We start from the raw sequence: 16,889 nt of genomic DNA, 5'->3' as shown, positions 1-16,889 counted from the left end.
TCACAGCTCTCCTATTAATAAAGTCTGTAACGCTTGGGAAACCAGGGCCTCTCTCCGTAGCGGGTAAGACAGGACAGGATGTCATTCGTCTACTGGCTAGTGGAAGGATCAAGCACAGGCTGTGCTTTGGCTGATTGATGCCATTAAAGCTTGTAACAGTCCATGAGTCAGTGTCAGAGTACGTCGGCCGAATAAGACCATCGGGGATTTTTTAAATAGAGAAACCACTCAGAGAGTGCTGCTGATGGACAGAAGATAGTAGAACCACTCCGAGAGTGCTGTTGATGGACGAAACATAGTACTAACAAGACAAGATAACGTGGAGGTGGTCAATGTAAAGCAGCCAGAAAGTTCAGAAAAAAAACCTTCATGCCACTCTTCACAAAAATGCTTTGTTAAAACTGTTATTGTATGGCTATGGTATGAAAACTCAATAAAATACACTCCAAGTTGTTTCAGGGAGTGAATATTATTATTTTTTTTAATAAATGGACAGTCCTCTAGTGTCCTCTAGGCCTAAATGGGAATACGATACGAAGTGTCGTATGGAGCTTTTCTACGATGAATGAAATTCAACAAAGTCATGTGTGATGTGCCTTTGTGTGGATATTTTATGATGACCTTTGTGTGGATATTTTATGATGACCTTTGTGCTGTGTACAGTTCTCTTTCCAGCCGACTATTATGTTCTAATCAGAATTTTATGTAGTTTTGATATACACACAATTATATACTGTATGTGGCTCACTCAGTAAATCATGAGAATGTCTCAATATTCTGCCATTATGTGCTTTTTGTATAAAACATTGTAAATCCCCGTAGGCTATAATTTGAACTGTCATGTCATAAATATTTTTCAACAAATTCCACTACCCAGCTGTTTTGAATTACAACCGTAGTAAAACAAAGCAGAGTCATGTACAGCACAGCATTTCATGATTCATTACATAAAGTTTTGAAGTGCAGATTTTCACTCTGCCTTTTTACCCTGCCTTCCTCTGGTTTGTCTGGATTTTGTCAAAATGACGTGTTTAAGACTGGCTACGTGCGCTAGCGTTAACATGGGCCCTTTTAAGTGAATTCTGCTAATCATACTACCTGCCTTGGACACCAGGTTTTCAAGGAGGGAGATGTCGATTAATATGCAACTGCCATGCTAATGTTTTGCTTACAGTGTAAGAAATGTAGGCAGTATACAGAGATTAGGAATATGAACATTATTGTACCTCTAAAGCAACAGTCACATCATAAAACCTAATGCATTCCTTGTGAGAAGGAAAGGAGAGATAGAGAGAGAGAGAGAAAATGTCCAGGTCAGGTCTACTAATGTTGTTTATCCACCAAAGAGCAGCCCAGGTCAACATAGCAATTGAAAGACCACCTTGGAGCCTCACTCATGCGGAACAAAGTGTATCTCTGCCTCTTCAAGAACAATAGCTAACTACACACCAGCTGGACAGATTTGTGGAGGTACCACATGGAAGGTCCACAAGAGGCCTCACGCTTAATTGAATTTCCCCTCGTGCTATTTTGGACTTGTTTGTGTTATTCTCATTCTGATGGAATAACCGGGGCCATTAGAGAAAGAATAAATATAATCTTTATTGGTCCTCCGAGGGTTCCTTTTTGGGCGGCTTTTTGTTCCAGTGAAAAGTTAAGCCAAGTTGATTGGAGATGATTAACTGTGTAGTAACATCAGTGAGCCGATCGGAGCGAGACAATCTGGTGCAGATCTGGTGGCTCTGTGCCAAATCTTGGCCAGATTTCTCCCCTATACTCTGCTGCACTTGTTTTGCTTAACTATAAAAGAATCAAAAGTCACATGGGTCGAGTCAAAGGCCTTGAACATTATGACCAATGTGTTTGTCGGAACTAGACCCTATGTATGTGAGTCCACTTGATGTGGTCCTGTGGTTTGGTTACATGGCCTAAACATGCTTCTACAGAGCAAAGAGCATTTGACCTAAATTTCCTCCATATATATCTATCTATCTATCTATATGGAATTTCTGGAATATCTGGAAATTTGGAAAGTCTATTCCAGACATGGAAAATCAGGGAATTTTATAATTTTTGGGGCAAAGTCATGGAATATCAGGGAATATTGTTGTAGCAGTTTAAAATGTACTTGCCAAAATACATCAATACAAATATTTCATAATTGGTGTATATCTGGTTATTAGCTTTACTGCTTGGCTGCTTTGTTTATTCAATGCCCATTTATTCATCTCCTGCTCTAAAAAATTAAAAGATTCTTGAACGCTACGCGGCTGCTCTGAAATCATTGGTCGGTATATTGTGCCATTCATTATATAGTAAGTCATGGAAATTCAGTTTTTTTGTCAGGGAAAGTCAGGGAAAAATCATGGAATTTTACATTTGACTTAGAGTGGGAACCATGACTGTTCATGCCATAAGGCTGATATAAAGATGTCTCCCTGCACTAGGAGGATGAATTAGGGCACCATTGTTTACTGAGAGCTGTGAGCAGATTACACACATGGCATATGTCACTAGGGCCACAGCTCTCCTACTCATAACAAAACCAGCCGTCTAATGGACACCTGTGATTTGTCCCTATGATATGTGGAGAGATCCTCTGTCCCCCATATCCTGTGATAGATCATCATGTTAATATCTGCTGAATATGGACTTAGGAGTTTCCCTCTTTTTGGCAAAGTTTCTTCTCTTGAAGTTCTACTTTTTAACTGCCACATTTCCCCGGAGTGTATCAGCAGACCCACAAAGTGAAAAATGAGCTGTGTACAGTGAGAACATCCTCAGTGTCGCTTATCAGTGTCCAAATATTTTGAGGTGTTCTGTTCCGTCAAATGGAAGGCTTAAACGTCCATTTGTCAGCTGTCCAGAGGGTGACCATGGGTCAAATGAACAAGGTTGTACGGAAACTGACATGTTTTTTTTCACCCACCCTTCCCCTTAGGAGTGGACAGGAACCTCAGACTTTTCTCCTTGTCCTTCTTGCCGTGAACGGTTGAGAGTTCGAATGCCTGGTGGTGACGTTAGCACTGGGAAGTAAACTTTGGGAAGGTTCCTCCTTCAGTTCCAGCCCAGGGGGAAAGAGGGATTACTGCAGCGGCGGGGGGGGGGGGGGAGGGGGGGACTGGATGAGGCTCAGTGGGAACCGAGACATCCCTCCTGTCAGAAGGAGCATGAGGGGACACTGTTAGACATGGTGCAACAGACCAGGGTTATTCAATTGATGTGGAAAAGACCTGACGGAACCAAAGCCGAAGAGACAGCTGAAGACATGTTGCTCAGACGCCTTGCTCACATACCTAGTAATTGTGTGTTATTGACTGGTCCTCACAGCATTCATGGAGGTATGGATGTCCTCTGCCTGAGATATGGAGTTATGGATTTCATGAAGAATGCATGAAGAACCTGTGCACAAAGTCACCATTTGATGGATACAGAGGTTCTTCGGCAGAGAAAAGAGTTTTACATGTATATTTCACTTTTGGACCAAACTGACACCTAATGTCACACAAGTAAGTGGAAGTGCTTTTTGCTGAATTCTGTATTGAATAGTTCACAAGCTGCTCTTCCCTGATATATTCGGTAAGTTCACTGAGAGTTCATGTGAAAGAGGAGACGTTATTACATGCTCTTTCCCTGTTACCCAAGAATCACATAATTGGAATAAATAAACACTCTGTAGATCGGAAGTCTAAAGACTTTAGATTAAGACCCATGCTAAGTTCCTGGAAGCTGATAGATTTGGCCAAACATGTTTACCAGAAATATGCAGTGCCAAATAGATAGAGGCACAGACATGCGGATAGATAGATAGATAAAAGACAGATAGATAGATAGATAGATAGATAGGTAGACAGATAGATGGATGGAGGGATATAATAAAAATGGAGGAATAGAGAGAAAGATAGTGTCTGGGAGACCGAAAAAGAAAGACAGACCACAAGTAATGAGATCATGAACTCTCTCACAAACTAGGCTGGCAAACTGAAGTACTTTCTATTTTTAGATAGACTGTGGGCAGTTTTTTTTTTTTTTTAGTTGCAACATTTAAAATATGTCAATAGCTGAGTTATTGCCTTAGAAAGGCTTTTTCACATACAAGGATATGTGTTTGGATTGTGTTTGGTTCAGAACAGTTTGGAATCACAGTTTTGAATACTGTTAAGCTTAAAGTTTTTTAGGGTAAAAGTCTTGTGATGTTGCCTGACTTCCAAAGTGCCAACAGAAATTTGCCAATTCTAATCTTTGGCTTTTCTGTAAATAAGAAACAGCACCATAGCCAAGATAAAGAAACAAAAGCGTGGCCAAACATTTACTCTGTCCCTCAATAAAGCAGGATGTTATTTCTTCCTTGGCCCTTAGGTCATCTTTGTCAGATGTCTAGAGATATTTTTTCTAAAGCTAATTTGCATCCTAAATATTTTATCTTACTGTGTGGTCAGAATGACAGCTTCAAGCAATCACTACATTTTGGATTATGAATTATACTCAAAATCTTTCACCTTTTTGAATCCTTAATTTTTTTTTTAAATTTTGATTCTTCCTAGAGATAGAACCATGGGCAACATTGTTGCTTCCACATTAAACATCAACCTCAATGCCACTGACCTCAACGCAACCCAGCACGAAAGCTTGGAAGCCTCCTACATCAGAAAAATATCACACCTCGACGAGGACCTCTACCAGGACTTCTACAGCCTCTGGATCACCCTCATGGTGGTCAACACGCTCATGTTCGTGGTGGGTGCCGTCCTCAATAGCCTGGCACTGTACGTCTTTTGTGTGCGGACGAGAGCGACGACTGCCCCGGTGATCTACACCATCAACTTGGCGGTGGCTGACCTCTTGGTGGCGTTGTCGCTGCCAGCACGCATCGCCCTGTACTACAGCGGTGGCCAATGCCAGGCGTGCGTCCACGTGCACACATTCAGCTACTTCGTCAACATGTACTGCAGCATCCTCTTCTTGACCAGCATCTGCGTGGACCGCTACCTGGCCGTGGTGTGGGCGGCCGGCGGGGCATCCAGCCTGCGGTGGCGGAGCCCCGGAGTGGCGCGGTGGGTCAGTGCCGGCGTGTGGATCTTCGCCGTGGTCACCACCTACTCGCTGCAGACCACGGCGGCCATGGATTTCAGCGGCTCGGGCTCGTCATGCTGCCGCCTGCCGCTGCTGTTCGCGCTGACCGTGCTGGAGTTCGTGCTGCCACTGCTGGCCATCGTGGGCTTCACGGCGCGCGTGGCCTGCGCTCTCGCTGACCGGCGCCTCATGCCACAGAGCCGCGGGCGCCGCCGGCGCGCCGTCCGGCTCCTGGTGGCCGTGCTGCTGGTGTTCGCCGTCTGCTTCACGCCGTTCCACGTGCGCCAGGCGGTGGTCTACTTTGACCTGGGCGGCAGCCGGGTTCAGCACGTGGTGGCCTACCACGCCACCGTCACCCTCAGCAGCCTCAACAGCTGCCTGGACCCTGTGGTGTACTGCTTTGTGCCGGACGGCGTGCGCTCGGCCCTGTCCCGGCCGTACCGCTTGGCCTTGGGGGGAAGAGGCGGGGTGGACGGAGGTGAGCCGCGCACTAGCGGAGTCGGCGGAGGGAACGGAGGGGCGGGAGGAGCCGGCGGCAACGGAGAGGGGGAAGGAGATGCAGACAGTGTCCAGCGGAACTCCAGGGCAACGGGGAGGAGCGCCGCAGCTCTGGTCCACAGTGTGGCCACACTGACACTCAACCCCAGTTCTCTGTCATCCGCAGAACTGCCAGTGTGAGGAGGACAGACACGCAGATACAGAAATGCAACCATGATCCAGGAAGAGAGAGAACCAAAACAGATGTCAGAAAATATGATGGAGAGGACAAGAGAAGGAGGTCTATTGAGCTTTTACACTGACCTGTCCCCTCCACCTCCTTAGGACACCTAGTGGACAAAGTCACATAGTTACATAAAGACTCAACCTGGAATATTTCTTTTAAAACAGATAGGACATCAACCCCACCTACTCATCCGACCTCTGTCCAGATCTACTTTTGAGTTCTGACATTAGCCTATTGACCTGATCACTGAACCCACTTTGTAGGCCTTAATAATGCAATACCTTGAGAAGTGGCATTTTTCTTTTCTTAACCATATCTTAAACAGAGAAGTTGAATTTCCCCTGTGGAAGTTTCAGGCAAATATACATACATTCACTCACGCACATACCAGAGGGAATATTTTTGTTGTTTATTTTTGTCCACACTTATCTTAATGGACAAGTGAAATCATTTGTTTATGGTTTCTTGAGGTCCCAACCACACTGAAATGGCAGCACTTTTAAAGTTCAACCTCTTAAGACTCCACTGGTGGGTAGCTTTCACTGGTGGGTTGTTTTTTTCCGACAGCTTTTAACTTTTAACTGCTCTCTGCCATCTTACTTCACATTGGTCATGGCATTTCCAAACTAAACATTTTTATGACTTGTTTAAAAAGATTGTCGACTTAGAAAGTAACAGGAACACACCAGTCTGCCACCCAGATGATTTTCTTTACACACACACACACACACACACACACACACACACACAATTCTTAGGACACCTAGTGGACAAAGTCACAGAGGTACATAAAGGCTTCTGTTTTAATGTCTCAACCTGGAATATTTCTTTTCAAACAGATGGGAATGGAATATGTAAACCACATACACTACCTAACTTCCATTCCACTCCATTATAGACAGAATACCAGCTGAGATCAGTTGCATTGTTTTTTCAGGGGCAGTTTTCAGATCACATTATGTGCTTACATAATTGCAAAAGGATTCTCGACTTGTAGAAAGAAATGGCTGATCTTTAATGCAATATCTACTAGTGATGTAGTACTCGAGTCCGGTCTCGGACTCGAGACCGGTCTCGAGACCAATTTCTGCTTTCTCTGTCTCGTCTCGGACTCGTTCCTTCTAAGACTCGGTCTTGACTCGGTCTCGGACCACAGTGGGAGGAGAAGGACTCGTAATTTCAGACTGAGTCCTCGAGACCAACGCATTTTTTTATGTTCTTATAAAAAACACATAACAACAATAATAATAAAATGCAATGTTGACCGGCATTATTTGAAAATGGCATCCCATGGTGCAATGCAAAGATACTGCTGTCAGAGCCGTTTATTTATCTCCATGGCTCTGCTGCCGGTGAGAGTCTGTAGGTCAGCATAGTCCATATTAAGACGTTAAGACTGCTCCTCTAAACAATTCCCAATCTAGCTTAGTCTGTAGGCCTAACGGTTGATTATTAACTGGGGTGATATTAAATTAATGAATTAATAAGTGAATATGAAAACTGACATTTTTTTATGGTCTTGGTCTCGACTCGGTCTCGACTCCTAAAGAACTCGGTCTCGACTCGGACTTGCTTCCTCAAAGACTCGGTCTTGACTCGGACTCGACTGTATTTGAAAACCAACAGACTCGGTCTCGACTCGGTCTCGACTTGGTCTCGACCCTTCAAAGACTCGGTCTTGACTCGGACTCGGCATAGGCGGTCATAGGCACATTCTGTTTACTAATCTGATATAATTTTAAAAGGCTAACTGAGAAAACATGTCAGAACCCTTTTGCAATTATGTAAGCGCATACTGTAATCTGAAAACTGCTGACCTGATTAAAAAAACAATGCAACTTATCTCAGCTGGTATTCTGTCTATAATGGAGTGAAATGGACATTTCTAAGTGACCCCAAACTTTTGACTGGTAGTGTACTTCTTCAGAAGCATTGTTATGAAGATAGCTAGACAGATAGATACATAGAAAGATAGATGGTGTGTATACGTTATTTAGTTTGACAGTGTTAGTCAATTCTTAGTTACTGTTTTTGACTACTGTAGTTTTCCTTGCAACATCATTCACACTGTACCATATACAGTAGTATCAAAATACGATACATTTATGTGTAATACATAATATCAAATGTATTCTGTGTTCTTATTTACATTTAAATTATTCATCATAATTTCAATAAATGTCTTAAAAAACAGTGCTAAAGTGTATATTTTCAGTTTGTAGTGCTGCACAAGGGCGATGAACAACAAACATGTGACAGAACATTATAGTTTGCCAGTGAACATGACCTTTTACAGGCCAGCTGATGGGGGCACTATGTTGTGTTTCATGAGGTAGTTTTAACTAACAAAAACTGACCAAAGACACTGATCATGCCTCTAAGGCAAATCCAATACTCCAATCCAACCCAATATATAATTTAGGCTGCACGCTGGTGTTGCTGATTCTGGTGGTGGTGGGGGCATGTATACAGCTCTATGTTGTTGTTTTTTAAGTGTAATCAGTCCTTTCCTTTCTTCACCTACAATATGTGGTCTCTGAGAGACTTCATTGCATTGCACCATATTCATATTATATTTCTTATGCCAGCTGGAATGATTTTATATGTCCTGGTATGATATTTATGCCCCAGATGCTCTCTTGACCATCCTGACAGCCTGGTGTGACTCAGGACTACCAAAAGGGGGTAGTCTTGGACATAAAATGTGTGTGTATACAGTATACTAGTGGTTGTAGAAGAGTTTTCATGAGTCTGTGGTACAAATCACAAATGTTTAGCCAATAAAAGCAGAGGGTAATATTCTGGCTGGCCAAGTGCCGGTCAGGTAACTTATACTATGAATACCAATGGGTCATGTACTGAAAATCTGGCCACATGGTATAATTGTGACAGGATCAATTATACTGCCACTGCTTTATAGCAAAAATCATTAAGATGTTCCTAAACACTGTAATATGCTTAAATTGGTTGTTTCATACAAGAATAAGTCTGTTTTATAGGCTGCTTGTATAGGGTCATATTGTAGACACTGACCTAAATGAAGACCTATGATGTCCCTGTCTGGGCCCTTCATCTTTTAGGTTACTTCCCCCACTTATGACTTGAATTTCCCTGAATGTCGCCTTTCAGAGAGGAATCTGGAGAGACCTAGCGTATCCTCTAAATGCTTTCCATGAGCACAGACAGTATGTGATGAATGTGACCTTTCCATTTATTTTTTTAATCTAATAACTCCCTCCTTGTGTTACCGTCAGTCTCCAGTTCACACGGCAGTGTCCTCCGGCCGGTCCTGTCCACGCACTCTGTCATTCTGTCTAGCCTTTGCAACATAACACGACAGTGTGGAGTCTGCTTGCGTATGTTTCATGTGTGAGCGCTGGATTAGGCTGCGTCTGTGACATTCTCTCCATGGACGCTAAACAAGTTGCTGTCTGCAGTTGGGCCCTCGCACCTCCGCCCGACCGCGTGAGTGGCACCCTGCTGCCAGCCCTTTCTCGTGGGGGCATGTGTTTGCCTGTCGACTCCAGGGGCAGAAGGACCCGCAGGTCTGTGGAGTCAGAAGACGGACGTGAAAGTGCAGAGGCAGGATGTTTTTTTTTCTATTTATTTTGAAAACGCTGCACACACACACACACACCAGTGAGGTCTGCTTCGACGTAAGCAGGTTTTCGGATAAACCACCTGCTTGGGCCTGCATCAGCGTCTTTCACTGGACACCAGGAAGCTCATCTATCACTTCCAGGCAGCTCCTGACTCTTAGATCCATAAGAGACTGCTTCCTCAGTGCTTTGAACACACATCAACAATGTTATATTTTATTTTCCCCAGCTGTAGTGGCACCTATGAAGAGATTCTGGTGGGTTTGGATACATCTCATAAAATCATGTCCATGGGGAGTGTTCACTCGTTACTGTTGTTGCATATATGCATTCATCTCTGTGTTGATCAAAGGTTTCTTGCACCAAGCACATAATCCAGAGATTTCAAGTATTTCTTCTTAAAAAAAAAAGCAACAATTATCCAAATGGATCATTCAGCTCAAGATTAAAGTACTGCCTTAGGCTTCTTAGAGCGCTTGTGATGGCTTGCCATAATCTCATAAGGATTTGGATGAGAAATGGTGTTGCAAAGTTGTCACTTGTAACCTTCATGTATGGAACGTTATGGATGCTGCACACGGGAGAACGATGTTATTCGTCAGACAGCAAACTGCCCATAACCATGACAGTGTGAGATCACCTCTGAAGGGGTTAAGGCTAGGATAGACATCAGCCATGACCCCGTGACCTTTAGACAGTAAACGCTAGAGTGTGGGCCCTGTGAAATGCAGCAATCTGTGACTTGTGAGGCCGAGTGCATTGAATGACCTGATGGGGTATGTGGACATCGGAGCTCAATGCAAATATTGACCCTATGATGAAAGAAAATGAGTGGCATGCAAAGTCTGCATAGACCACACGGCTGATTGGTTTGCATTGCATCTTAAAACCATCACGCCCATTCACAGTCCATTCTCTCCTGCAGTTCATTTGACTAAGAGACCTCAGGTGAAATAAACACCTGCTCTTCGGGTGCCTCCCTTGGGTTATGGACAGCTCACCGTAGCTGCCCATAAGCATTTCCTGAACAGGCTAATCAGGTTCTAGCAGAGGCAGATGAAGACAATACTGAGAACTTGTGATCAATCATGCACCTATTATAGGACAGAAATATCACTCTCACAATAGCTGAAGGTATGCTTTATCATTCAGATCAAAATCACTGGGAGTGAGAATGTTGTGAAAGCTAATGACTCACGGTGTAGTCTGAGGTTTTAGATTGTGCAAAAGGAACAGCCTCTCTGCAGGGACTCACATAGGCTACGGCCTAGTCCTAGCCTGGTAACCTTTGCCGGACCAGTTCACAAAATGACCCCTGAGGCTCTGTCTTCTCACTCTTGCAGTGTTTCCAAGTGTGAAGCTGCCTGTAAGGGTAGGCGGTTTTTTGTGGCATAGGTCAAACTTTTCTCCTTTTGTCTGAAAGCACAGACGGGGAACTCATGTTCAATAACTTGCTGACTCAGGTCTACTTCTGATCTCGTGGCTGTCAGACCATTCTGCCTTGACTTCCACAACTTTTGCAAGAAAAAAAAACAGAAAACAGAGTGGCAATTAACCTCTTGATTCTCAGCAATCAGGAGCGAAGAACAAAAAGTCAATTATTTCTGTCAAGACAATTACTCCCACAAAGTGATTTGTATTTGCTGTGTTCACGCTCTTAAAGCACACCTTAAAACAGTATGAACGGTGCCTTGACCTCAATAAAAGTGGAGTAGGCTACAGCATCTATCAGTGTGAGGTCTCCATCAACTTAGTGTTTCAGGAAGTTTCTGTTGAGTTGATTTATAAAGCACCCATCTGTAGCCTACTAATATGATTAAATTATACTCCTGAGAATGTCTGGGACAGAGACGTAATTAATTGGTGTGCACGGCGTTTCTGTGGAGGCTCCTTCCTTGATCCGTGTTTTCATACTAACTCTTCCTGCTGTGTGTGTGTGTGTGTGTGTGTGTCTGTATGTGTGCATGTCTGAGTGTAGGTGTCTGTGTGTGGGAATGTTGTCTTTCTGCACCTGCTATTCCCACAAAAATACCACACAGGGGTAAATGGAAAATATGAACCATAATGTCTATCATTGGAAATTGAGCTACAGAACATCTGTGTTTTCACATAAATTGTTATGGCTGTATTGATTTAAAAGCCTAATGTGGTGGGTCCACCAGACCTGAGAACATCTGCTGTGTAACAAAAATATGAACACCTTACAATTTGAGATAGTATATTTGTTCACCCACCCACAGAACAACACGGTCCTCATTTTAATGTTGACAGACCCCAGTTGACAGACACAAAGTGTACCATTACAATGTATCAGCATTTGTTAACTGGAAACCTTCTAGGAACAGCTGATGTCAAAAGTAGAACACATGAAAATTCCATCGAAGGGGAGCTGAAGGGAACTACGTGTCTATTGGGGCAAAACGTTCTATGCCATTTCCACATAATAGTTTACCGGAGGTGTCTGACACGGATTACCGGCACACCAAGATCAACTTGCGCACAAAACAAAATCATTTTTATGGTAAAAGGTTGGACACTCCATTCAAAAGCCTTGGCCATCATAACCTCCATAATTTCCATGAGTGGTGGGACAGAATGTCTTAAAGCTAAAGGCACTATGGGGTCCTTTTAGGACTTGATATTGTTTTGATGTTATGTAAACAGATAAGTAACTTGTAATCCCTTTCCGTCAAGTCCGTTCATGCCTTAGTCGTTTGAAGTTTAGATTGCGTGTGTGGGCCCCGGGGTTTGGTCAGTTTTCTTTGGTATTTCGGGCACTTTTAATGAGTTTACAGTAAATCCAAAGACTTTTTTTTTTCAAAGGCATTTACTGACTTTCAAAAAAACACCCTGAGTACAATAAGTCTCTTTATTCAATTTTTGGCCCCAAATCTAATAGAATTCTTTTTTTCAAGCTCACCATGCGGTCAGAATGAAGATTAATTAAAAAGTAAATGACAGCGGCTTGATGGAGTCATAGAAGGGCAAGTCTATATGCATTTACTTAATGTTATAGTAATGTCATATTAATGGAAGAGGTACACTGAATTACCCAACATCACCATGCATTTTGTTTTAATAGCTTAGCACATTCTGTCTTTGGTTACAGATGACTGTTAGAGGCTTGAAAGACAAGAAGATGAACAAGACGATAGCAAAGGGGACAAATGATGATGGCCTTTGACAGACAGTGTTCACTGCTGTTTACATCAGAGTGGCTGTTGAAATCCAAATCCCTCCTGAGGCCTGACGTAACTGTGCACCACGTCTGTTCCTGCCAAAGGGTGTTGAGGCCCAGCGACTTATCACAGATGGCACTATTTTACCTCCAGCATATAACGACCCCCCTCACAACCTGATGGTGACACTTGGTGTCCAGAAGTGGATTCGCATGCATATTACATAAGCCACTGTTTGCCCTTTCTTCATATATAGTTGAGCTGCTGAGTAATCTGAGTGAGACTGAGACTGGTCAAAAGTGAAGGTAGTGGGAAGAAACAAAACAAATGAAAGCACAGGGCAGGAAGAGAGGTAGATAGTCATGTCCGTGTTTGGTCAGGAGCCTCGGCCGTCTCGGAGCTCTTTTATTGCTCCGATGGGTGTGAAAGTGAGTGAGGAGCCACTGACACGGGAGATAATTATCCACTTGACGGAGGGGAACAATAGCTCTCCTGGAGAACAGCCAAGCTTGGGGGCCCTTTTGCTGCGCTCCGACTTCTCCGAGTCCGACAATTTATGAACACAATGCCTTCCTGTCCACTCACTCGGCCGTCACAGGGAGAGGAAGATGTCCAGCCAGGGGTGTTAGCGGGGTGTTTGTCCGGTGGCCTTTGATGGCCTCCATTCTTTGGGGCATCCATCACTCTCTGAGCGCTGATTAGGTCCCTGCTTGAGGAGCCTGAGTATCTTACAGAAGTTTATTTTTCTTGGCAGACCAGTCACATGCAAGTGATTGCTTTCGCAGAGATGTTAAGGCTAAAGGTGTGGCAAATGTATCCACTCATTCATGGCTGACTGTATAACATAACTTCACTTCAATGCATTCATGGGACAGGTTAAGGAAGGACCACTAGACCAGTAGACTTTGTTGAAGACAGCAGGCACAACAATACACTCTTTTTTCAAGGAGATATTTTGTATCCCTAAGGTACTTCAATACCACTCAAAGTCAAGAACAAAGATAAAAGTTTCTAAAGTAATAGTTAGAACATTGCACTCAATTCCATTACTGTCAAGGTTAAACCATTTAAGATGTTGGTTTGCTGCCACAATTGGGAAATAGCCAGAGAAGGCTGCCTTCCAGCCTCTTTGTACTGGTTGCATGGTGTGATTGACTTGAGCTGCAGTTGTCGAACAGGAAGTATTTTGTGGGAATTCCCATTGTTTGTTATGGTTGCATGTCTATTGAACTAGGAAACGAAACTCATACCCAGGGCCTTGGACGAATTTTTTCCCCACTTGGAGAATGGCGACACAGGCATGTGCACAGTGCACATAGGCCCATGCCCATGCACACAGACATGCACACATATAGCCTGCCTAGTGCTCCCTCACACACTTTTATAATTTTGGAAGTAGGCTCAAACTGTAAAACTTCAAACTTAGCTAAACTGTAATAGGCCTACTGCTGATTTGTTCATATTTGTACTAGGTTACTCCTACCAGGGAACCAACCAAAATTGATTTACAAAAAAAGGTTAAAATATTTAGTAAAATAGCTAGCTAAACATATCTAGGCCTAGCCTACATTACCAAAGAGGACTTCTGAATTTAAAATGTCAAAATATGAGTGAATTGTGACAAAACTGAGACAAAAAATACTTACCAAAAGTAAAGGTGACAGAATAGTGACTGTAGGCCAACTATAAAACATATGAAAATATAAACATATATGACACACGAATATCAGATAACCTACATTACAAAACAACACCGTTTTGTCAGACAAGAGAACTTGCATTTAGTTCTTCCATTCGCACGAGCGTTTGAGTCTTTACCTTTAAATTTAAATCCCGCCCCTTTATTTAAATTAACCACAGCCGTCAGCGGAAGCGGTTCATTTATTTCCGACAGATATTCCTTTTAAAGGCGTATTAAAACCATTGGCTTAACTGCAAGACGTCCCAGAGGATTCCGCCAATGCACCAAAACAAAATACCTTGCAAGGGAGTTTAACGCCAAAACACATCCACTAACGTCTCACAGCCGTTTGTTTTTTCAGCGGAGAGACGTGTTGGGGTAAGCATTTAAGATGTCTCTGCGAATATCATTGGCAATGTCGACCTAGTGTTACCAGTTGCATCTCAGGTTGCCCGCTGCAAGCGCTTGACTTGACCAATGCTATGCGGCGGCGAGAACTTGCATAAAAAAAATGTCCACTTGCCTTGCCTCGCTCTAGAAGACAGTAGCAAAATATGTGAGGGAGCTTGATATCTCTTATTATAGCTTGAGTGTTCGACCCAAGGTAGGACTGCGAAGGGCTACTCAAAAATAGGGTCAGCCTTGGATGCATATCTAGAGCAAATAGCCTTGCCAAAAGTCGAAACGACATCCAACACTGACTGCATCGACCGTCTTGCACTTGTCATTGCTATTTATGTTAATTGATGTCCTCAGAGTTGGGCAGTCGGTGCAATTTCACAATAACGTAGGCTACCGTGAACGGCAACGACAGATTGTCAAATAATATGAGCTCATATGTGACCCAGTGTAAGTATCTTTAAAATATCGTATAACTTGCATGAATGCATGTTGTGGGTTCGAGTAGGCACCGACACCGGTCATGCAACGGCAGGTAAGTTAGGCAGCAAGCAGTCTACTGTAATGTAATTTTCCTTTTAGAGCTGCACCTTTGGGCAAAAGCACCTGGAACTTATTTTGTGATAGCCAATGGGTTTTGCAGATGTTTTGATATGAAGATAATTGCTGATCTATTGTATTAAAATGCGATGCAAATACGTGAGCCATCTGACTTTACAGTAGCCTGGTCTAGCCTATTTCGTGACATTGACATCAAGTTAATTAATTTAATGTGAGAGTTGTTACGCAATAGCCGGTCATCGCTTTTGTGGACAGACGTTAATCTTTCCACGGGACGGGTAGTCTAATATGTAACTGGCGACACTTGTCATAAATTGCAGTCTGTTATTAATAGCGGTTCATTAAACAAAACGCAGTAGCCTAATCAAGTTTAGATCGCATAATGAAAAGCAGATCTGTGTCCTTGCAGTGGAATCAGCGCAGCGGTAACACATTTCGACCGGGTGATGGTGCAAAAGCGTACAGGTTAATGTTTATTTAGTTGTCTCGAGTATCGCGTTTGTGTATCTACTGAGGTGGTTATGGTTTATTCGAGAAAAAAAACCTGTACGTAGAAGATAAATGAAATGAAAACGACAAGACCGTAAACACAACAGTCCGACCGATATAAACAATCGCGTCTCCGCCTCCTCACTATACGGGCTGCGGTCCAGACTTCAGTCTTGGAATGATTCCACAATAACTTGTTCTCCTGATCTGTGACACCGCAGCGTTGAAATAGCAGCTCAAAACACACTCGCCGATGAATTAAAGATCTCTTTGTTTGGACAATAATCAACTCTTTTGACTCGTGTATCATTTGGTTATTCGTGGTAATGTTTCTCACTGTAGTTTTTTTTTATATATGAGTCATCAAATCAAGACTGGACTGTAGACTGTTATGAACAGAAGTTTAGTGTGCTTTTTTTCAAGCATTTTTAGTTTTGCCACTGACTGCATTCTCACCCCACAGCTTTAGATTGACATTCAGGTATGTCAACATAATTTCTTGTGTAAAGAATAATCACAGCTCAAGTAACATGGACATACACAGTATGCAATAGTAATGATGTGATGATTGGCTTGTGGGTGGATGAGGGAAAAAAAAGAGAGGGTGAGGAGAAACAGAGGGAGGGAGAGAGACAGAGATAGAGAGGCAGACACAGAGATGTTTTGCTTCAGAGTGCCCAAAAATGCCAAGGGCCCTGCATAGTGGACACTTGTTTGCTTTTCAGAAGTGTGTTAACCGCTCTCGCTTGTTTGACCTTCGCAGGTGCCAAGTTTGCTGCCGCGTTGTTCCAGTGGGCCCACGAGCGCACCCATCTTTACAAGCACTGCCGTCGCACGCAGTCAGAGAGATTTATGAAGCTTTCAAGGCCTTTTGGTGAGCTAGACTGTTTGTGTGTGTTGTGTTGGTCTTTTGTAAACAGTGTCTGTGCTGCAGTTTCAGATTTTAAGATTGTCTGATGTATGCTGTTTTTTGTACGACCCCCCCCCCCCCCCCCCCCAAACCCCCAATGTCACGAGCCTGTAGTCACATACAGTTGACAGCGATCTGCTGGCTAAAAGGCTTGGTCTTTGCTGATCTCGGTTGCCTATTGTCATGCGGTGAAACCGTGACTTCCCTGTTTTGCCTCTTGATTAGCTAAACTCTCCTGGTGCTGCCTCAGCTCTGTTGCTCTGAGCTCATGAGT

General features: G+C 43.3%; 2 protein-coding genes across 2 annotated transcripts in view; both read left to right on the top strand.

Annotated features, from left to right (window-relative positions):
- The first annotated feature begins 4,554 nt into the window (after positions 1 to 4,554).
- Positions 4,555 to 5,751, top strand: LOC143139992 (G-protein coupled receptor 20). Its single transcript, XM_076300840.1, has 2 exons — positions 4,555 to 5,551; positions 5,630 to 5,751. The coding sequence occupies exons 1-2, from the start codon at positions 4,555 to 4,557 to the stop codon at positions 5,749 to 5,751; spliced, it is 1,119 nt and encodes a 372-aa protein (XP_076156955.1).
- An 8,774-nt stretch (positions 5,752 to 14,525) lies between these two features.
- The window catches only part of slc45a4a (solute carrier family 45 member 4a), a 48,571-nt gene continuing 46,207 nt past the window's right edge, over positions 14,526 to 16,889 (top strand). The window contains exons 1-2 of the mRNA XM_076302113.1: positions 14,526 to 14,634; positions 16,469 to 16,579. The gene's annotated coding sequence lies outside the window, so the exon portion shown is untranslated. The remainder of the gene's footprint in view (positions 14,635 to 16,468; positions 16,580 to 16,889) is intronic.

This window comes from Alosa pseudoharengus, unplaced genomic scaffold (assembly GCF_046254945.1).
Source record: "Alosa pseudoharengus isolate Yale_2024_CS ecotype anadromous, Long Island Sound unplaced genomic scaffold, YU_APseudo_1.1 YU_APseudo_1.1_scf_23, whole genome shotgun sequence".
In the NCBI taxonomy this organism is placed as follows: Eukaryota; Metazoa; Chordata; class Actinopteri; order Clupeiformes; family Clupeidae; genus Alosa; species Alosa pseudoharengus.
The sequence above is the reverse complement of the archived record's forward strand: the minus strand, read 5'-3'. Positions and strand labels throughout refer to the sequence as shown.